Consider the following 23843-nt stretch of genomic DNA (forward strand, 5'->3'; position numbering starts at 1 on the left):
TCCACGTCCACTATATCCAGGCCTTGCAGTATCCTGTCAGTTTCAATAAGATCCCCCCCTCGTCCTACTAAACACCAACGAGTACAGACCCAGAGTCCTCAACCGTTGCTCATATACCATGAAATTAATCCTTTTCCTGTCATTCTTTTGTATCATCATCCTAAACATTGCGGTACAATGATCACTATCTCCTAAATGTTCCCACGTTATTTAAGCTTCTGGGTACACCACTACACCATTCCGGCTCTTCTATTAAAATCAGGAGCCATTGTTTCTTATTGTCACAATGACAAAACACGGGATAGAGTTTTCAAGGGATAGAGTAAACTTCATGGTGCAAAAGGAATAATAGTTTTCCTTTGCCTTATTTTTCTTGTTGCTTTGTGGTAACATGCAATTATTCTGCAACAAGGTGAAGCAGGGAAGATGAATGGATTGTAACCTTTACAGCATAAATTGCAAAACACTATTCTTGCTGGTCTTTTACTGCCCCATGTCTTGTTATCACTACATAGCTACCATGTGAAGAATAGCACGATGACAAGAATGTACTCATTTAAGAACGGAAACATAATGGGTCTGATTTTCCTCCAATTTATGCCTGGGGAATAATCAGTTCCCAGGTGCAAAGGAGTGGAATGAATGGCGGAGATGTATGATGTCCATTGTATTGAAAAATAATCAGTGGTGGATTTAAAGCGAATGCGACGCAAGATGCTTATTAATCCTACACCTGCTGGCAGGCTCTATCATTCACTCATGTAAAGTTGTTCATTATTTCTCTGATTATAAGAGAATACAGCCAGGAGAATGGGACATAGAGCAGCTGTCCTCTGGTCCCTTTCAACCTGCACTGACTCGTACCTCTGCAGCTGGTACATCATCATAGCTGACTTCTTAGCTGCAATAAAATTAGAATCCTTTCTTGCTAGTCTTGGGTGAGGTTGCTCTGCCTCTCCTATTTAGGTTATGCATGGATAAGCATCAGTGAATGCAAATGCAATCAAGTACATGACTAATTGCCAAATATTTGGAGAAAGTAGTGCTTACACAGATAAAGGTCATGATGTCTAAACTGTTAGTTTATTTTTATTAGTAACAGGTTGCCAGCCGATAGTCACTGGTTACTGCATGTTCAGATCGCTAGCAAACTTATACATAGCAATATTTATTGAAAATATAAGCAGGAGTAGGTCATTCAGCCCTTTGAGCTTCTTCCGCCATTCATTATGATCATGGTTGATCATCAAATTAAATACCCTGATCCTGCCTTGTGCCCATATCACTTGATCCCTTTAGCCCCAAGGGCTATATCGAATTCCTTCTTGAAATCACAACGCTTTGACCTCGACTACTTTCTGTGGTCATCAATTCCACAGATTCACCACTCTCTGGGTGAAGAAAATTCTCCTCACCTCAGTCCTAAAATGTTTACCCCTTATCCTCAAACTATGAATCCTAATTCTGGCCTCCCCCACCATCAGGAACATTCTTTCTGAATCTACCCTGTCTAATAGGGGCCTCACGGTAGCATGGTGGTTAGCATCAATGCTTCACAGCTCCAGGGTCCCAGGTTCGATTCCCGGCTGGGTCACTGTCTGTGTGGAGTCTGCACGTCCTCCCCGTGTGTGCGTGGGTTTCCTCCGGGTGCTCCGGTTTCCTCCCACAGTCCAAAGATGTGCAGGTTAGGTGGATTGGCCATGCTAAATTGCCCGTAGTGTAAGGTTAATGGGGGGATTGTTGGGTTACGGGTATACGGGTTACGTGGGTTTAAAGTAGGGTGATCATTGTTCGGCACAACATCGAGGGCCGAAGGGCCTGTTCTGTGCTGTACTGTTCTATGTTCTATAATCCTGTTAGAATTTTGAAAATTTCGATGAGATCTCCTCTCACTCTTCTAAACTCCGATGAATATAATCCTAACCGATTTAGTCTCACCTCATATGACAGTCCCGCCATTCCACAATTCAGTCTGGTAAACCTTCACTGCACTCCCTGCAAGAACATCCTTCCTCAGATAAGGGCACCAAAACTGCACACAATACTCCAGGTGTGGCCTCACCAATGCCCTATACAATTGCAATAAAACATCTCTATTCCTTTACTTAAATCCTCTCGCTATGAAGGCCAACATACCATTTGCCTTCTTTACTGCCTGCTGTACCTGTGCGCTTACTTTCAGCGACTGATGCACAAGGGTATCAAGGTCTTGCTGGGTATCCATGTCTCTCAATTCACACCCATTCAAACAATAACCTGTTTTCCTATTTTTGCTACCAAAGTGCACAAACTCACGTTTATCAACATTATACTGCATCTGTCATGCATATGCCCACTCACTCAGCTTGTCAAAGCCTGCTGAAGCATTTCTGCTCCTCCTCACAGTTCACCCTCCCACCCAACTTTGTATCATCTGCAAATTTGGAGATAATACATTTAGTTCCCTCGTCCAAATCATTAATATACAATGTGAACAGTTGGGGTCCTAGCACAGATCCTGCGGTACCCCACCTTATCACTGTCTGCTAATCGGAAAAAGACCCATTTATTTCAACTCTTTGCTTCCTGTCTGCTAGCCAGCTTTCTACCTATGACAAGACTCTACCCGCAATCCCATACACTTTAATTTTACATAGTAATCTGCTACGTGAGACCTTGTCGAAAGTCTTCTGAAAGTCTAAATAAACCACATCCACTGTTCTCCCTGGTCAACTCTACTAGTTACATCTTCAAAGAATTCCAGTAGGTTTCTCGAGCATGATTTCCCTTTTGTAAATCCATGCTGACTATGTCTGATTACACCACTGCTTTCGAAATGTGGTGCTATGACATCCTTGATCATGGACTCTAGCAACTTCCCTACTACTGAAGTTAGGCTCACTGGTCTATAGTTCCCTGTTTGCTCTCTACCTCACTTTTTAAATAGTGGGGTTACACTCGCTACCCTCCAATCTGTAGGAGCCATTCCCGAGTCCAAAGAATTTTGGAAAATGACCACCAATTAATCTTCTATTTCTAGGACCACTTCCGTAAGTACTCTGGAATGCAGATTATCAGGCCCTGGAGATTTATCCAACTTCAATCTCATGAATTCCTCCAAAACTATTTCCCTACTAATACTATTTTTTTTCAGGTCCTCACTCATTTCTCAGAACTTCCAGTACATTATTCATGTCTTCCTTTGTGAAGACAGAAGCAAAGTTTCTGACTGTAAGGGTCCTTTTTTGTCAATCTTTTTCTCTTTACATACCTGTAGGAACTTTTACAGTCAGTTTTTATGTTCTTATTTTTATATCGTATTTTTCCCTTCTTAACCAATCTCTTAGTCTGCTTTTACTGAATTTTAAACTGTTCCCAATCCTCTTGCATCATCTCTTTCCTTCAGTTTGGCCACATCTATTTTTTAAATTAATATTTGCACCAACTTTTTGTCGCTATTAATATCTAAAACAAAAGTGAAACCATCATTTTGAAGATAAGGTGATAAATACTTTAAAAACTATTCTGAACTTAATAGTGTAGATTCACCTTTGTTTCAAAAGGTCTTAGAATATCTATGTCGTGAGAGGCTAACTTATAATATGTCCAAATGTATTTTGATGGCATGCATTTGTGGCAGCCCAAAGGATACTATTTTTTAAAAAATCATAAAATTAGCACTTGTAGCATGAAACACTTTTCTGTTAGTAAAACACTAAAATGCCTTTTCAATCCAGTTTCTATGCTGGAATTATTTTCTACTGTTATCTGCTGTCACTAAATATCACTTATTCCATGACAAATCTAAGCATATTTACAACATTCCAGTTAATTAATAGGAAAGACATGAACTGCCCGATGATTTCATCGGATCAACAGAATCAGGTGAAATTATGATTAAAGTGATTTTATGCTATAAATCCAAATCAAACTGGTGGCCAGAAAACAGTACAAAAAAAAACTAACATTTACCCGCATAACCTCCTCAAGGGCAGCATGGCAGCACAGTGGTTAGCACTCTTGTTTCACAGCGCCAGGGTCCCAGGTTCGATTCCTGGCTTGGGTCACTGTCTGTGTGGAATACGCACGTTCTCCCTGTGACTGCGTGGGTTTCCTCCGGGTGCTCCAATTTCCTCCCACAAATCCCGAAAGACGTGTTGTTCAGTGAATTGGACATTCTGAATTCTCCCTCTGTTTACCCGATCAGGCGCCGGAATGTGGCACTAGGGGCTTTTCACAGTAACTTCACTGTAGTGTTAATGTAAGCCTACTTGTGACAATAAAGATTATTAAAAAAAACTTTTTTTAAACGTCATGCTCCAAAAGTAAGCTCATTGTAATCTCAAGCTTAATTCAGCATTCCACCCTAAAAATGAAAATATCAACAAATAGAGGAATCTGAAGTGCAAAGGAAAATTGAAATCCTACAAGGTTAAAAGAAATTTGTAGGAGATCAATTCCACCATGACTTGATCAATGTGAATCGTTAGTTGTCTTGCATATTGCAATTTTTAATTTTATTTATCAAATTTGGTCTTCTGTAACATTAAAAACTCTTCCTTTCACTCCAGTAACATGATAGGTGATATTCTTCCCATTAAAGATGCTCTGCAGAGACTGTCAGCATTTGTTTCCATCTTCCATTGCAATGCCAAGGATTCCTTTATCAGTTCCAAGCACTTTGAGATATGACGTGTGTGAAGGATAACTCTAACCTCTGTTCTCCATTATCAATTTTTCAGTTCCTTCTCTCATAATGCTGACTCATACAGAGGTACTGTTTCACAGGCATTGACAGCCTTCCAGTATTTTGTCTAAAGACCAGTATTTTTATATGCAAGGCCAGCACTTAATGATGGGTATTCATTTATATGGGGCATCATAAGCAAGATTTTTGGTTCTTTAAAAAATAAATGAAATTAATTTTAAAAATGTTTTTTTAAAGTTTGTAATTAAGTCTGCCTTTTGTTTTATGATCTTAATAAAATGTTGAATAGTTAATTGTGTTTAATGTTCTGTATTTTAAAAGTTCCTTGAGAGCATTGTTGAATTTAAAAGATCGTAACTATATTCCTTCCTTCAAATTTGTTTTCCTTTGAGCAGGTGCACGAAGAGTATTTTCCATTTGTAAGTTGCCTGGATGAGTGAAACTCCAGAAACACACAAGAAACTTGTGTCGCCCAGGAAAAAGCAGCCGACTTGATTGACGCCATTTCCACAAACATTCACTCCCTCCACCACCAATGAACACTGTGTACCATCTGCAAGACGCATTGCAGGAACTCACCCGTGCTTCTTCGGCAGCGCCTTCCAAACTCACAACCGCTACCATCAAAAAGGACAAGGGCATCAGATGTCTGGGATCACCACCACCTGGAAGTTCCCCTCCAAGTCACTCATCATCTTGTCTTGGAAATATATTACCATTCATTCTCTGTAGCTGGGTCAAAGTCCTGGAACTCCCTCCCAAACATCACTCTGGGTGTGCCAGACCACAGCAACTGCAATGGTTCAAGAAGGCAGCTCACTGCCACCTTCTCAATAAAAATCTAGGGATGGGCAATAAATGTTGGCATAGCCAGCAATGCTCACAATGCCCGTAAATGAACAAAAAACATAGAAACTTCCTTCACAAGACACTTAAAATACATTATTATATGTACAAGCTTTAATACTAAGGTCAGGGGCTGGTTCACATCCTCGGAGTTGAGAATATTCCTCTTCATCTATGATTCACCACTTTAACTCAACAAGTAAAGCCACTGAATGCATTGACTAATACATTTCAGTCAGCAAGTGGATTTTACTCTCCCTTTGCATTCAAAGACACCAATCTCCATTATTCATTTGAGGCTGAGGTCTCCTCCAAACCACCACACCAGACTCAGCAAAGCATTTCCATTTTTAGGAACTTTTGAGGTGGGTCCTTTAAGCGTTTGAAGAGATTTATAGCATTTTGTTTTCCCTGATAGTAACACTGATGTGCAAATAATGCTGCAGAGATCAGAGAGAATCCAATCAACAGTGAACATCAACTGGTCTAAACTGCTATTGTAAACATTGGGCTGTGTTGAAAAATTAACTTAGCTTAGTACATAGGCCAAAGGGCCAAGAGCTCGACATGGGAAATAAAACAGTCATGGTCATCAAATGGGGTAAGAGATAACATAAAACTAAATGAAAAAGTATGCAAAACTGCAAAGAATTGTGTAGATCCAGGATGATAAATTACAGATTCTTTAACCATAATTTTACAAAATTCTCTCAATTCAGAGTGGTGAAATGAAAATTTAACTTTGTTATTTAAGAAAAGTGAGGGAGGGCAAAACTAAGACATGATAGGCCTGTTATTTTATTTAGAGTACCCAGTTATTTTTTTCCAATTGAGGGGCAATTTAGTGTGGCCAATTCACCTACCCTGAACATCTTTGGGTTGTGGGGGTGAGACCCATGCAGACATGGGGAGAATGTGCAAACTCCACTCAGATAGTAAGCCGGGGCCTGTTAGTCTAACGTCTGTTGTGAGGAAGTTATTGAATCTATTTTAAGGTACTTAAGAGAAATTTCAGTCAATTAAAGTGTGACAAGATATATTCATAAAGCGTAAGGTCATGGCCTAACAAACCTAATTGACGTTTTTGAGGAATCAACACAAGTATTGTGTTGCTTCTATGGATGCATTACGGACTTGCAGAGGCATTCATTAAGATTCCACTTAAGGGTTTATAAGTTACGATTAAAGCTCATTGAATTTAAGGCAAATTCTTTAACTGATTAGAAAATCAGGGCATGTATAAGAAAATGGATTTTCACTCAAATTGGAGGGAAGCAGTGCCCCACAAAAATCTGTGCTGGGAACTCAACTATTCGGTGCATTTATTAATGAGTTAGATAACATAATAGAAAGCCATATATCTAAGATTGCTAATGGCACAAATATAAGTGGAAGAGTTAGCGGTGTGGACATCAAATTACAAAATAACCCGATTAAGGTTAAGTGAGTGGGTGAAACTGTGGCAGATGGATTGCAACACAGGTAAGTGTGGAGTGACCAAAGAAAAGATATGTCTGCGTATTTTTTAAATGGTGACATACTCAGGAGATTTAGAGGTCAAAATGATTTATGGGTCCATTGACACAGACCACTCAAATATAAAATATACAAAATATGATCAAAAGTCTAATGGAATGATTGAGATCTAGAGGGCTAAAATGTACAAGAAGGATGTTTTCCTACATCTAAATAGAACCCTGGTTAGACAATATTTGGACATCCCATCTTAGAAGTATATCACATCTGGGAAAGAGTGCAGCACAGACTAAGCATAACGTTACCAGGGTTCCAAGGGTTAAATTCTGAGGAGAAATACCATAAAGGAGACTTGTATTCCCTAAAATTCAAAAGGTTAGTGAAGGATGTGATGAGATTTTTAAGATTTTGAAAGGGGAGTACAGGACAAGGGATTATAATCCTAATCGTACAGACAGGCCATTCATGAAAGAAATTAGGAAATATTTCTTCCCACAACCAGAATGCTCTCCAACATAAAGCAAAATATATGAGCTCAAGTAAAATGTCTAAACCTGAGATTCATATATTTTTTCCATCTCTGTATAAAGAGATATGGAACCGAGGCAGGTGGATGGAGGTAGGATTTAGGTTAGTGAAACAGTCATAAGGAGCCTTCTCCTGTTTCTATGTTCCTAATCTCTCGGGTTCTCTTTTCGCCATAGACTCTAGATTTGCTTTAGTATCCTACATGTCTTAATCTTTGATGTCACAGCATTTCTTGTTCTTAGCTTTAACAGCAAAGATTGCAAAATTGAGCAAAGAGAAAATGAAAATCAAATTTGAGGCCTTCACTAGGTCATCCTTAGGCACTACCCGCAGGTTGAGAATTGGGTGTCTCCTGTTCTTGGAAGTTCAATAGCTTCAAACCCTCAAGAGAGTAAATAAACATTTTCAGACATTGCATAATAGTCCCTCAGAAATATGAATGAGTAAAGCACTGTGTCCCGTGAGCGAAATAAGGATACCATAAAACTGTAAACGTTTACAGTACAGAAGGAGAAATTGGTACCATTTGTGCCTGTGTTGGCTCTGCTAAATTAATCCCAAACTCATCTCACTACCCTACTGTTGTGTTCAAATTTATTCAGGAAATATATGCTGTCTTATTTCTCATTTAATTATTGGGAATGGAGAAGTATGGATACTTGTTGAATTCAAGACTGTAATCTATTCAAGGGATCCTGATTAAACCATGTGTTATGAAAGTGAAAATTCAATCATATTTAAACGGTCAACTTAACTGTAAAGTTTAATTATAGTCTTGAATTTAGGAGTACATTAATTTTAGGTTGTATACCCAGATATATGGATCTTGATATCGTAAACCAGAAGAGCAAAACTGAAATAGTTCACCAAGATAACCTGACCGTAACAATACTGTTTAGTTATTTTATATATGTATGAAATGCAGCAACTTTAAAATTAAACTTCTGCAGAAAATGTTGGTGGCACGTATTGGTAGGAGCTTTTCATAGTCTCAATCACAGAGAAGCATGATATTGGCTGAAAACATTAATATTCCTTTATGACATAATCACTGCAGGTCAGCAAGAAATTATTTACACGTGATTGCTGCAGAGAAATTCTATATTGAGTAGGTCTTATAATAGTTAGCAATACTATGACTAAGAGGTTACCGATTGCGACAAAATCCACGTACAAAGGCTCAATGTACACCTACCCAAGCCTGATGACAAGGGTTATGAAAAATGGATTTGCAGTATTTCAAACCACTTCTGAGGCCTTTGGGTGTATAGCGAGTGCTATGCTTTTATTTTATTTTCCAATGGCAAGTAGCACAGAGCAGCAAAACGTCTCCATCTGTACGGTCATATGATTCCATGAAGTTCAAGGATGTTTAGACATGGAGATTTTTGTACGCCAGAACAAATTTAACCTTTGCTATTTTCCGTACCATTGAGTGTAACATCACAAGAAAATATAGACTGTGTTGAACTGGAACCATCAGTCATAACATAATTGGAGTTCTGAAGTCATATTGGACTCAAAACATTAAACTCTGTTTCTCTCCAGTGCTGCTGGTTTTTTCCAGCATTTTCTGTTTTAATTATGATTTTATTGGTGCTTCCTAAACATACTTTTAATTTTCTAAATCCTAATTCACTACACTTTGCCAGTCAGTTTCACGCAAAGCATGGCATGTCACATATTCATCTTATCAGTTTAATTTCCTCTCCAATAGATTGTGTACTATAATGTTTTGATGTATATTAAACATTTTACGTTTATTCAAACTGATCCAAAAAGTGGTCTGAAATTGGTTTGGTATTTTAAAGTTTCAAAAAAAGATACACCAATTACTTGGTGATGGCTAATTATGCACTTTCCCTTTCCCAAATATCACACATTTTGATCAAAGTGACCTCAATCTTTTCTAATCTCGACAGAATTCAAAATCTTTGAAAGACTTTTGAATGCATTTTTTGAAGCAAAAAGCGTTTTCACCCTCATCTGGAAGTGGAAAATGATTTCTCTTGAAGTTTGAAGGGGACAGCATCCTGCACCCATGCAGTTTAAATCTTACAATTCAATTTGCGATTGTATCCCTCCTAGTGCAATCATGTCAGTGGCAGATTGAATCTATTGCCCACACATAGGAATGTTAGACAGGTAGACACAGGAGAAACATTGAGTGGGGAGGTAGATCGATCAGTTGCGTTTTATGTGCCTAAGATTTATTTGAGTTATTCTGCAATGAACGGGGACCTAGGTTCACAAGAAGCCGGGACACTTCACTGTTTGATGGGGACTATATTTCACTTCAGGCAGAAATTGGCTGGTCTATAAAAATTAAATTAAGGATGTTTATTGTATCTAGTCGAGAGGAAGAAATTCTAATTACAAGGTTGCAGTGTCAAAATAATCCATTTTTATTTATGTTTACATCCACACTGTCGAAAAGCCCTTGCGCCTGGAGGTAAATTAGAACTAGTGGACCTGAATAAATAGTCTCCAACGCAATGTTCTCTGCAAACGGTTCCTTACCATCACTTTTGACAATCACTTCTTTCAGACACATGTCCTGCACGTTGACTGTACAGTTTGCAATAAACTCCGGAGATGAACAATCATCGTTTAAGCGGAATTCTTCACATTGGTAACACTGGATTTGAAAGCCCACACCTAAAAAAAGGGGGGGGGGGGGGGGGAAATAAGTTAAATTGAATACGGTGTGGATTGATCGACTGCCAACGCGGGCTCCCTGCTCTTAATTTATCTAAAGATTCGCCCGCTGAGATGACAATGGAGACGCGCAGAGTGGAATGAATCCAATAAATTGCGGGATCAGTCATGTGAAATAATTTCACGTCCAAGATGATATAGGCTTTGATCATTCGTTTCTGATTCACTTAGACCCCGTATTAACTTTATTGTCATTAATTAACTGCTCCGCGTTCCGGCAGATCACACCTATTGATTTATCAGGGAATAAATGACAAAGCCCCCCCCCCCCCCCCCCGATCCTCACTCCCCTGCCTTAACGTTGCTGCCAATTGATCACACCACAAGCACGGGAGAGCAGAGAAAACGCATGTCATTTCTTTTTTTGGTTACGGCTATTTCAGACGAAATGACTTAAGAGGGTGTGAAATTGACTTTCCATGAAAAACAATGGGGGGGGGGGGGGGGTTAGAGAGTGGCGGGCTTACCTGTAGACGCTAAAAATCCGCAGAAAGTTGTGTACGTGAAGAGCTCCATTTCTACTCGGGCTGTGGAACGGGGAGAGTCCGACCAGCCGCGGGTCTCAGGCGAGCTGCCTCCTTGGTCCAGCCATGGCTTGGTGCAGGCTGGTCCCTCGGCTGGGAGCCTGGAGGACAACAAAACACTGAAGAGTTTGGAGACGGAGTGCAAATGGACAAGAGGATTCAAACAGTGGCACCACGTGACAGCAAGTCATCTGTCACTTGGGATTCGGAAGAGATACATCAAGGGGAGAGGAGGGGGTGAAATAGCAGAACGGAGTTATTAAAACTAAGGAATTGCAGGACTGGGCGACAATCCAGTGGTAAAGTGGACAAGTGGCGGAATATTGATGAAACCAGGAAAAGTGCGTGTGTTGTATGGGGGGGGGGGGGGGGGGTACATCGTAAGACTTCGGGGGGAGGGGGAGCTGTATAGGAGGGGAAGGCTAATAAATCCTCCCCATGGAAAGCTAATGATTTGAAATATACAAGGGCATTGACAAGCGGAGTTGAAACACAAACATAAAAGCCTTGTATTCTTCCTTCACAGTTTGGTGTGAGTTTGGATAAAAGTGGCGAACGTTACACCTAATGGCTGCGGTTGTGCTCTAGGGCCTCTGAGGCTGTTTAAAAAGTCAGTTGGAAATCCAGCCCAAGGGCTGCGGAATACCGCAATTCCTCGAACTGAGCTTCACAATGCCAAGTATGAAGCGAGTGGCTCTTTTGAACCCGGGATTCGGCTGACAATAGCGCCAATTACGTTCTTCAAACAGTTAATCCCAGTAAGGCTGACAAGCGTTACTGTAGCAGTATTAGAGCGGCTTATCCGAAACACTGCATGATTACCTGTATGCTTCAAAGATTTTTCATTTGTTCTTCTTTTGTGTGTATATATATATATTAGGATCACGGCTCAGTGGTCAAATGCCTACTTTGAATAAAAGTGCATTTACGATTTTGTCTGTGACCGCAGCCAGTGTTTTATTATTAAATAACTGCAGGTATGCTGCAAGCTCGCCTTGTCATTGATCCTGGAAGTGGGAAGAGAGAGAGAGAGAGAGGAGTGTGTGGAGTGGAGTCAGGACTCTGTAATGCGCCCGACTAACGATCTGAAGCCTCGAGGTACACGCTTCATTCACCCTCACTGGAAAAGCAAAGGCCACACCAGATAGCAAAGGCTGGGTGCCAGCTTCACACAAGGGAGGTTGCACATACCGAAAGTTCCCTCTCTGCACTGCTGCCGAGAGCGTAAACCGAGAGATGCAACGTCCGATGGACACAAGTACAAAGTCTGAAAGCATTGTTGTTTTTTATTTTATTTGACCTTACATGAAAATATGACATTAATTTTTAATATAAACACTGGAAGATTGCACCAGATTCTGAAGTAACACTGTTGGTACCGCAAGATTTCGGATTATTTTTGTTTACACTTGGTACTTTATCAAACGCTCCAATCAAAGACGTGTGTAGAATCCTGGAAAATATCAAATATACTACTTTACAATTCCATGTACAAAAGTAGATATAAATATCTCACAGCTAGAAAAAATACACACCATTTGCAAAATCGCACCTTTTCCATACAAATGAACACAAGTCTGATAGAAAACAAGGTGTGTGTTTGTGATGGGGGGAGGGCAACACTATTTCTTTAAAATAAGAGATTTGCCTGCAGCTGGGATTTAGCACAAAGTTGTTCCAAAGATAAATGGAGGAAGATTTTTACCGGGTATAGTTCGGGCTGGCTCATAATGGGAGATGTGCTCATTGTGTTGGACAACATTCAAAATAAAACCACTGGCGGGTGTCACAGATATCCCTGACATTGACTTCAACAATAAAAAAAGAGGGAATGGACCGAAAACCCTGGAAGAGCCTGGGAAAAACATCCGTCCATTTATTTACTTCCAAATTATTTAAATCACCTGAGATTTAAAATGTACATCTCCTGGACTCGGATCTTAGATACAGATATTACTGCTGGGAAATGCTCAAATGTGGTTGCCCACTATTAAAAAATGCCACCTGTCATATCGCCAAGAGTAGGACACCACTTGTGGAATAGCTCATTGCTGCTGCAATTTAATTCAAGTCAAACGCTAAAACCATTGCAGAGAGAATACAGAACAATCCTCCTTAACCTCTGACAACTCACTGTCCAGTTGGAGATGTTAAGCCCCAGAGGATTGCACCATTATTTTACCATTTATTGCTTTCATGGATTTGTTACAAATATATTTTTCAATTTACAGAAACATTTATACAGTGCAAAATCGTTGTCCTTGAATCAGTGAATTCACTGGATAGGTGCTGCAGGGTCGCCCACTTTTAGTTCAAGTGCCTTCTGCCAACCACTGACATTGTCTGGAGCTGATTTGCCGTTTGCTGCACGCTCTGTTAGTGGTGGGCCATGTCACTGTGGCACCGTCTTGAAGACGTCCCCAAAGTCTATCTTCTTGGCGGCCTAAGTGCTCCATGAGCCGTTCGATATGTTTTGCAACATTTCTACCCCTGCACCTCATTGGAAACTTGACTAGCGCAAGAAGAGAAACTATCATACAGGGAGTCACTCAGCGATTCCACGTTGTCCACACCGGGTTTTTCAGGCGAACTCGTTGAGGGCTCTTCGTTTTCCCCGATGCTCTCTTTCTCAACCCGGGGCTTTGCTGAACTCTTATTGTTCTCTTCTATAATACGCAAACTGTTGCAGTTGATCCTGTTGAGAGTGTCTAACGAGGCGGTTGGCAGACTGGATAACGTGCAGTCTGGCCCCTCTTTCCCCACTTGTTTGATTTTCTGCAATAAATCAAAATTGAACAGATTACCACCTGACAACGCATTACGGTTCAGGGTGGGGATAGTTTCCGGTAAATGCACCTTTTAGCCGCATTAATTCCCCATATTGCAAGCGGTACAGTATCCCTAGCCCCATACAGTACGGAATGTTCAATTTCTGGAATGCAGCCAGTTCGTGGGAGAAAACCATGCATTTTGCATTGTTCCTGGAGATACCGACTTCGTTTCCAGTTGCATAGTCAATAAAACTGCCTGGCTCTTTTTTTTCCAGAGGTCAATCATAGTACAACCATATTCCACTTTTAAGATAACATCTCAGGAAACAGATACCATGTCAGTAGAAATTCCCTTTGTGCTTGTGTCTGCTTGATTTTCAATAACACCCAGTAATCTTTGCAATGGAACTCTCAGACAGTTCACATCACTCTATTTTGAAGAGCTCTGAATGTTATCATGGTAAATGCATCAGTTAAATTTGTTGGTACCGTACACTATTTGTCAGTGCTTCCAGGTCAGAATCAGGTTTAAGATTCAGGAGAAATTCACAAGTAGTTAAAGTGTGCATATTTAATCCAAATGAGGGCAGCGGGGTTGGACCAATTCAACTGTTTTAGCACCTCTGGTTTGGTAATCTGGTGGAATTCATTGCTTGGCTTTCGACCTGTCTTTGAAAGAACCATTGACAAGCTTTGCAGTTTGCATCCTCTTCCTCGTTTTGAAAGAGAAGGTTTAAAAAAACTCAACCTTTTTCCTTATTTTCTACATTTATCGAATTTCTAGTTTATTGAATAGCACAACTGGGAGATGTTAAGGTCAGAAATCAAAGTGTATTTCTACTTACACATAAAAACTGCCATTTGAGTCAGGCATTTCAAGGTGGAGACGGCACAGAACCGATATTACAGACCTCAGTCTCAAATCAAGCAACAGTCTCAGTGCAAGAAGTAGATCTGTAGCCAAAAGCACCCATACAAAAAGATGATGTTACCCATCATCATTCATTGGTTAGCCCAAAGATGAGGAATGGTCAAAGGAACCTCGAGTTTATTGGTGCTTTTCTGGTCGAGTATTCCAACTGCCTATGTTTTTCTTCTGGCTCCCAATTGAAAGGAATAGGTACATGATCTAACCGCAGACATAATCATTCTCGTTCCAGTGGCTGCACAGATCAAAAAGACCAAAGTTGGCTTTCATTTTGATTTTCTTTGACCAAGCTGCCATTTCAGTTCCCTTATCCTAGCATGCCATAGTCAACATACTAGGACATTCCCACAAAATGATTTCAATGAGCATTGAACACTTCCGTTCCATTTTGTAAGGGGCTGGTACACCCATGGCATCTCTTCTCCCCAAAAGCAGGTTGAAGGGGATTGCAGAAATTGTGGAATAACCTTGGGTATTGGTGTAATGTGGTACTCATGGAAGGACACCAAATAAAATAAATGAACAGCAATATCACAATTGCATATTTTGACCAGGTCCATTTGTGATCTATACCATCAGTGGAATTTTATACTCGGAATAAAATTCACCAAACTCAACAGGTCAAGTGAGGAAGATCATTCCGGGAGTGTTCAGTGGTTATTCATTTTCCCGAGGTGAACTGTTTGCAATTGCACTTTTTGTAAGCTAAAAGGAGAAAAGTATGGTTGTTGGACCATCTGTATCTAGGTCAATGCCGGCAATAATTACGTAAGAGCAGTATCTATGGTACATCTGTTCAGAATCAAAGGTTTGCAAGAGATCAGATAATAAGGCAGCTTTGAAGGATGAAATATGAAAATCAATAAATTATATACATAAAATAATGCAAAAATGTAAGAGTTTGTATTGGAATATGAGTTACAATATTGGCAGCAATAAAACACAATCTTTAAATATCATAATCTTTTGATAACATCTTTATAGAGCTGAAAACAAACTAATAAACAAATAGCATTGACATATATATGGGAGCGATGTGGCATTGCTGGGTGGAGATGGAGTATTAAAATGAAAATATTAAAAGCTTATCATTTGATTTCATTTGTGCATTTAATTTTAGTTAAATTTCTACCTTCATTTCAGTCAATTTAATGGAGTAAGGGTGCTTGGTTAACAGATTAGTGGTATTGTATGATACAAAAGTAATCCTAGGACGGTGGTATCATGCTGCTCTGGAGACTTAATCATCATGTTATTGAGAAATTAATAAAACCAAGGTCTATAGTGCAGTACACCATCAAGACTGCAAAGCAAAGTAAAATAAATCAAGAAGCAGTGATTCAATATTAAAAAGCTCAAGTTTTAGAAGCCCGAGGATTGCAGGAAGAAAAATAAAGATTATATGTAGGTTTGAGATCCTGGAAGAGAATAAGTTAAAGTAGTAACAAAAACAGAAAATACCAGACAAACTCAGCAGGTCCCCTTTGACTAAGAGTCATCCAGACTCAAAATATTAGCTCCCTTTTCTCTCCACAGACCTGCTGAGATTGTCCATGTCCAGTGTTTTTTGTTTCAAATTCCAGCATTCACAGTAATTTAGAACATAGAACATAGAACATTACAGCGCAGTACGGGCCCTTCGGCCCTCGATGTTGCGCCGACCTGTGAAACCATCTGAAGCCTATCTGACCTACACTATTCCATTTTCATCCATATGTCTATCCAGTGACCACTTAAATGCCCTTAAAGTTGGCGAGTCTACTACTGTTGCAGGCAGGGCGTTCCACACCCCTACTACTCTCTGAGTAAAGAAACTGCCTCTGACATCTGTCCTATATCTACCACCCCTCAATTTAAAGCTATGTCCCCTCATGTTGGTCATCACCATCCGAGGAAAAAGACTCTCACTGTCCACCCTATCTAACCCTCTGACTATCTTATATGTCTCTATTAAGTCACCTCTCAGCCTTCTCCTCTGTAACAAAAACAACCTCAAGTCCCTGAGCCTTTCCTCGTAAGACCTTCCCTCCATACCAGGCAACATCCTAGTAAATCTCCTCTGAACCCTTTCCAAAGCTTCCACATCCTTCCTATAATGTGGTGACCAGAACTGCACGCAGTACTCCAGGAGCGGCGGCACCAGAGTTATGTACAGCTGCAGCATGACCTTGTGGCTCCGAAACTCAATCCCCCTACTGATAAAGGCTAGCACACCATATGCCTTCTTAACAGCCCTATTAACCTGGGTGGCAACTTTCAGGGATTTATGTACCTGGATGCCGAGATCTCTCTGTTCATCTACACTACCAAGAATCTTGCCATTAGCCCAGTACTCTGCATTCCTGTTACTCCTTCCAAAGTGAACCACCTCACACTTTTCCGCATTAAACTCCATCTGCCACCTCTCAGCCCAGCTCTGCAGCTTATCTATGTCCCTCTGTATCCTATAACATCCTTCAGCACTATCCACAACTCCACCGACCTTCGTGTCATCTGCAAATTTACTAACCCATCCTTCTACACCCTCTTCCAGGTCATTTATAAAAATGACAAACAGCAGTGGCCCCAAAACAGATCCTTGCGGTACACCACTAGTAACTGATCTCCAGGATGAACATTTGCCATCAACCAGCACCCTCTGTCTTCTTTCAGCTAGCCAATTACTGATCCAAACCGTTAAATCACCTTCAATCCCATACTTCCTTATTTTCTGTAATAGCCTACCGTGGGGAACCTTATCAAACGCCTTACTGAAATCCATATACACCACATCAACCGCTTTACCCTCATCTACCTGTTTGGTCACCTTCTCAAAAAACTCAATAAGGTTTGTGAGGCATGACGTACCCTTCACAAACCGTATTGACTATCGCTAATCAACTTGTTCTTTTCAAGATGATTATAAACCCTATTTCTTATAACCTTTTCCAACATTTTACCCACAACCGAAGTAAGGCTCACAGGTCTATAATTACCAGGGTTGGTACCAATTACCAATTTACTTTTATGTTTGAAGATAAAATATGAAACTGTATAAGGGTCTAACTATTTCATTATTTAAGAATAGAAGGATGAAAATCCATGTGATATTTGGGGATTGGCAGGACCACAAAAAATTGCATGAGTGTTGGTCATAGCAGTACCAGTAAATGGAGCGGCATGAAAGATTATACCAAAGGATGTTAAAGGTAAGGAAGGAATTGTACATAAAACACCAAACTTTCAGAAGATTGAGAAGAAAAAGGGTCCATAAATATGCCATACTTATGGCTCAGTAGATGTGTTTTATACAGTATTAAAAATTATTGCAGATCTGTTCATCATAAAGAGGAGCCAAGACAGTTTACAGTGATATGCAGTTCAGTGAGACCCAACATATATCTCCAGCTTCATGGATTTCCACAGTTATTCGGGCAAAGTTACTGAAAATTTTGGTTCAAATCTTTGTGAACTTCTGATGATTTCTGACTAGAATAGTTGGAGGTAACTGAGCAATGGAGGCAAGATTGTTGGGAGAAAATTTGGAACAGAAGGTAGCATCAGGAAACAATAAAAATACTCAGAGAAGCTACAGCAGAGAGCTTTGATTATGGGCTAGAAAGCATCACGGGTGGAAAAGTAGGAAGGCAATAATTGTAGCCTTCCAAAAACTTGCATTTAACAACACTAACTGGAATTGAGACACTTTCCAAAAGGGATTACAAGTTGGGTTGAGATGTTTCAGGCAAAATATTAATGCCTAATGGGCAGAACTCACAAAATAAAGCAAAATCACTAACTTGATCAAGCTGGGATTTAATACATGTCTGAGGAATATAAGGGAGAAATATAAGACCTCCCACACCAGCAAAAATACCATCACATAAAGGGTCTAGTGTATGTCGTGAAAGTAGCAGCCAGAACAGAATAAAGGAGAAAAGGAATTCTCAGCAACCATTCCAGCTCACTAATTTATAGTGCTAAACTAGACAGGTCTAGATTACGAAATGCGCTTCATGGCTTGGCTTTCTGCAAGAAGCAGATATGGGAGAGTGATTAGAAGAGCTCAGAGGTGAGAACAGATTAAATGGATATGGAAAAATTATGGGTAATGCTTGATAAATTGGATTACTATGGTACTCTATGTACTCACTGGATGGATATGTGAATAGTTTGATATGGGGATGGATGTTTTCTGAAAGATAACTTTATTCAGTAAATGTGCTGGATTATACAATGTGGGTGGCTCCAGGTGCCCCCATGTAAACATCAGGGGCAAACCCGCTTCTGCTCCGCTAGCTTGTCCCACTTTCATTTTTTGGGTGACGGCTCTTTAATCAGTATAGGGCGGGAATTCCACCCAATCAGGTACTGGGAGTTCTGCACACCAGTAATGTCAGCAAGAACACTGGATAGACATATGGATGAAATTGGAATAGTGTAGGTCAGATAGGCTTCAGATGGTTTCACAGGTCGGCGCAACATCGAGGGCCGAAGGGCCCGTACTGCGCTGTAGTGTTCTATGTTCTAACAGTGGCCTTGAGGGTGCTGAAGGTAAGCTAAGGAGGTGGTGTTCAGCTACATCAGGGGTCTCGCTAGGGTTCGGCTGATAGGCCCCAGTGAGGGGGCATATTTGGCATGGCAGGGGGAGGAGGGGGTGATGGTGTTAGGTGACCAGGGTTATCATGAAGAAGCAAAACTCTGGAAAGAGCATCTGATTGGCACTGGGAGCCGATGAAAAGGGTTTTAAATGTCCTCTTAAGGACCTCAATTGGGCCACCAGCAGGTGACCCACCAGATGCCTCTCCTGCCCCTCATGAAATCATGGTGGGGCATGAGTGAGTGGGCTGCCAATGGTATGGCTCCCTAATTTATGGGGTCCACTCTCCTGCTTTCTCACAAACTGCAGCCCATGGTAAACATTTGATTTTTGTCGATTATGTTTTTGCAAAAAAACAGTGATTGACTTCAGCCCCCACCATCAGTTCTTACTGTAATTAAGGAAATCATGCAAACGAAATATAGTAAATAGTTTCTTAGTCTTGTGGAAATGACCATTTTAAGGATGTCATGCAAAATAAATACATTAAATACTTTCTTAGTCTTGTGGAAATGACCATTTTAAAGCATAATTTATGATCCATAAAATACCATCAAATCTATATAGATAGGTGTTTATTGGTATATGTTTAATAGAGCTTTGCCTATGTGTTCAACTTGTCAATAATGGTTCATACTTTAATGTATCAATATCATTCAACCATATACAGTAAATTAATGGTGTTTCACTGTGAATAACTCAACCAGGAAGCTGGGAGTATAAATGATACAAAAGTTCATTGATTTTGATTACCGATTCACGTTAGAAGTTGATAGACTCAGAATAACAAGAAAACTTTTTCAGGTATGATTGTAAAATGATGCCGTCTATTTGCCAAATATAGCCTGATCACATAACGAGACATCACAATGGGATTGAATTCATCTTTGAATTATGTGTCTACAGTGAACAGACATTATAACAAATCAATGTAAACTGAGTTTGAAGGATAAAAAATTGCATTTGTCCACAATATTTCAAATTATAAAAATAATAGAAGTAATAATTATGCGCTGACAGGAATTGCACTGCTGTGGCCTATAAAATAACAAGAAAAATTAGAAGGGTGGTCAGGTTAGTGTGGGAAAAAGCCCAACAATTTAATACTGACATGATATATCTTCACTATACCCTTACAGTGGCAAGAGCCAATTCATGATCAGTTGAATGAGGCTGAGCATAAGCTACACATACTACAGGCTGAAAAGTCTTTACGTGGTTGACAGCTTCAAGGTGGACCCATCAGAAAGAACGAGAACAAATGGATGGAGGTCAAGAGAATTATCTAAAAGATAATTTACTGCCACCTGATTAATAAAATCTCAGTGAAATACAACAGGAAGAAAATGTTAGTAGAAAAGATCAAGGACAACTGAGGTAGAGGTAAACAAGTTAAAAACAGTGAAATACATTTTTTTTTCCTGGAAAGTACATTTCAGCACCAGAGAGAATAGGACAAGCTACTTCTACTTAGGTAAATGTCCAGAGAGATCATATTCCAGAATGTACCACATTTTCTGGGATAATCTTTCTTCTGAAATGCAGCATATTGGAGCAGAAATTGCTGTGCATGACACCTGCTTTTTCAGGTGCAAAATGTGTGCAAAGCACCCAGTGGGGATGCCCTGTGCCTAATATGCACAAGTATTGTGTCCACACTAAAATTGTGACGCCCTTTGAAATAGGCATCAATTCCCTTAAATATGCAAATGAAGGGCCTAGTTCTCATGAGGACTCATTTTAAACATGTGATTCCAGTGCGTGGACTGGCAACAGGACCAATTTCCTTTGATCATCAGGCTTCTTGCTTCGAGTACACAGTGGTCATGCAGCGTCAAATTTGGATGCATGAAAGAGTCCAGATTAATTACTGCCACTCCCCCCCCCCCCCCATTTCAACAATGTAACATAACTCTCCAAGGTCAAATTTTGTAAACACAGCGTCTTATATAATCACGACTTTCAGTTTAATCATTTCTATAATCATCCGTGCATAATGAAAGTAAACTCACTTTTGATTGATTCATCCTTAAACATAGTAACGTTTAGGATGTCTGATGTGACTTTATAACGTATAAAACTGTAGCATAGAATAATCCATAAATAGCATTTGCTATCTTGTAAATTATGAATTTGACAAAAGAAATTAGACTGCTTATAGTAAAATACAGGGGTCTGGATTCTCTGATTTTGAGGCTATGCCCCCACGCCAGTGTGGGAACAGTGGCGTTTTACGACAGAGAAAATGACGTAAAACAGCCTCCGTTTGGCTGGGGGCTAGCATGCCGGCAGTGTAGAACACCCGGTTCTAGCTGCCGATATGGTCCAGAGAACTGCCGGGTCTGAGGCTGCGCATGCGCACAGAGGCGGCCTGCAGCGGCCGTGCCGTGCTACAGGCCGGCAGCCGCTTGCGGACCCAGCCCGCAAAATAGTGCCCCCACTTTGGCCGGTTATCCTTGGTTATCCTGCCACCTGGCGTGAACGTCATTTGCTTCTCCTGAATGCACATTAAAACAGCTGCTCAATTTCCTCACACCTCCCAATTTTATGGCACCCCAGCAGGAAATTATGTCAGCCTCAAACACCTTTGAAAAGGTTTGGTAAGCACAAGTTGGACCTCAGTTCACTTGTGACTTTGAGGTGAGTGCAACACACATAGCCTACTTGCCATAGCACTGTGCTGTTCGCGTTGAGCGCTACACTACACTGCTGGGACTGTCCAGTTGGTCCCCTCCTGCTGTGCTGACATTGTCTGTAAGGTTAGCCTTGTACTGTGGTACTCATGCAGGTGTCCATATTCAGAAACTGACCATTACTGTGCCCGGGATGGGGAGTGCAGGGATGTCTATCAACGTTGTCCGCAGGGACACCACTGTTCTGCAGGACTCATGCAGCCTCTACTTTGACCGACACAAAATTTGACGGTGTTGGGTCGTGAGGTGAAGGTGAGGCTGATGAAGACAAGAAGGCAATGGAGAAATAAGTGCAGGGACGCACGGTAGCACAGTGGTTAGCACTGTGGCTGCACAGCACCAGGGTCCCAGGTTTGATTCCAGGCTGGGTCACTGTCTGTGCGGAGTCTGCACGTTCTCCCTGTGTCTGTGGGGGTTTTCTCCGGGTGCTCCGGTTTCCTCCCACTAGTCCCGAAAGACGTGCTGTTGCTGTTAGGTAGTTTGGACATTCTGAATTCTCCCTCTGTGTACCTGAACAGGTGCCGCAATGTGGCTACCAGAGGCTTTTCATAGTAACTTCATTGCAAAGTGAGCCAACTTGTGACAGTAAAGATTCTAAAGGAAGGCTGTGCAAGGGCTGGAGGTGTGTAGGGCAAGGGGGCACGATGGAAGGCAAAGGGATAAGGAGGTGGAGGAGGATGATGAACAATGGAAGGCAGATGGAAGAACGAGTGGTGGGAAACTGGAGCCATCTGGGCTGCATTAAATACTGACAAACAAGGGGGTCAAAGGGATATAAAATCTTTCACTGGAAGGGGATGCAGTCCGGAATGGGGGGTGGGGGGTGGGGGTGAGGTTGTTTGCTTGGTACATTATGGATGGTTCACGTAAAGGCTCAGAAATTGGGGTGGGGTGGTTTGGGAGGGTCAATGTTGTCCTTAATCCTCATTGCAAAGGGGAACAATGTGAACGTTACAGTTTTTGTTCAGGGGCTTGCAGATGGGGTCACCAAGTGCAGAGATTCCTGTTGTGAAACAGAAAGGAGTCACAGATTACAGGCAGACCAGGGGCGATGTGGATTTCATAATCAGAAATCAGAGCTAGGAGGCAGTGCAGAAGTCCAGTGGGCATGCAGCAGGGATAATCATTGGGAGAATGGTGTATCCCAGCTGTCGGGAGAGGCAAAGGCTGCACGCTCTAAAGGAAAGAACATAGCTTGGTTACTTGAAGCTCTCATGGCGGGCGGGCGGGGGGGGGGGGGGGGGGTGGGGGGTGGGGGGGATGGGGGGGGGGTGCGGTCACCACTCTGAACACAGCCTTTAAATAAGGTGGATAGAGGTCCTCATGGGGCATGGGCACTTCACACGTGATGAGCTTGGAGGCGAGTATCAGAATGTCTATCACAACAATGATGGGGTCCAGTATCAATGGGACAGACTAGAGAATAACAAGAGGCAGTTCTGCCTTCACATTCTTGAGGTAAATGGGAGGCATATGGACAGTGAGGAAGGGAGCATCAAACTTGGTCCTGAAGTAGAGATGCAGCAGCACCTCTTTGAGGTCCGAGAACAATAATGTCCAGCATAAATGTAAACGATAACAGTTGTCTTTGGGAGGAGTATGAAGCAGTGTTGTTGGCCCACTATGTTGGAATCACTGTCATTTGTTGATGCCACTACAGTGGACAGGATCCAGGTTACAAAGGGGAAAGTCCTTGTTGCCCAGGAAGCAACTGAAAGCAATCCTTTCCTTTAGTGTTGATAAAGGGATAGCCATAACTCACAGACTTCACATCAATGTCGCAACATAGAGTATAAGGTAGGAAGGTAGGAATGCAGACTTGGTGAATTCAAGCAATTGTGAAGGGGGCATAGCTGCATCATATATGGCATCCTATCAGTAAAGGGCAGTCAGGGGCTACCAATGTATGCCATTCATCACTGGCCAAATGGCTTCCACTCATTGACCATGAACAAGTTAAAGGTCATTGGTAGGCTACTCCAAAGAATGGAGGGCAGAGTTATACTTTAATTTCACCTTATCACCCCACAGAGGACTCTAGATATCTGGAATGGCAACTTGATCATGTCAATGAGTGCGTGCGAGCATCTCAG

General features: G+C 41.2%; 2 protein-coding genes across 15 annotated transcripts in view; both read right to left on the reverse strand.

Annotated features, from left to right (window-relative positions):
- LOC119962056 (ly6/PLAUR domain-containing protein 1-like) overlaps nucleotides 1-11091 on the reverse strand; it is a 61268-nt gene extending 50177 nt beyond the window's left edge. The window contains exons 1-2 of one of the 2 annotated variants that reach the window (XM_038789859.1): nucleotides 10723-11058; nucleotides 10058-10195 (exon numbers count right to left, since the gene is read on the reverse strand). In XM_038789859.1, the coding sequence (XP_038645787.1) occupies nucleotides 10058-10195; nucleotides 10723-10771 (187 nt within the window). In that variant the 5' untranslated portion in view covers nucleotides 10772-11058. Of the gene's footprint in view, nucleotides 1-10057; nucleotides 10196-10722 lie in introns of both variants that reach the window. The other variant, XM_038789860.1, reaches the window with a different exon arrangement.
- Nucleotides 11092-12047: 956 nt separating this feature from the next.
- nckap5l (NCK-associated protein 5-like) overlaps nucleotides 12048-23843 on the reverse strand; it is an 837372-nt gene continuing 825576 nt past the window's right edge. For 12 of the 13 annotated variants that reach the window (XM_038789861.1, XM_038789862.1, XM_038789866.1 and 9 more), the window contains one exon: nucleotides 12048-13554. In XM_038789861.1, the coding sequence (XP_038645789.1) occupies nucleotides 13264-13554 (291 nt within the window). In that variant the 3' untranslated portion in view covers nucleotides 12048-13263. The remainder of the gene's footprint in view (nucleotides 13555-23843) is intronic. The other variant, XM_038789868.1, reaches the window with a different exon arrangement.

Source organism: Scyliorhinus canicula, chromosome 2 (assembly GCF_902713615.1).
Source record: "Scyliorhinus canicula chromosome 2, sScyCan1.1, whole genome shotgun sequence".
Classification (NCBI taxonomy): domain Eukaryota; kingdom Metazoa; phylum Chordata; class Chondrichthyes; order Carcharhiniformes; family Scyliorhinidae; genus Scyliorhinus; species Scyliorhinus canicula.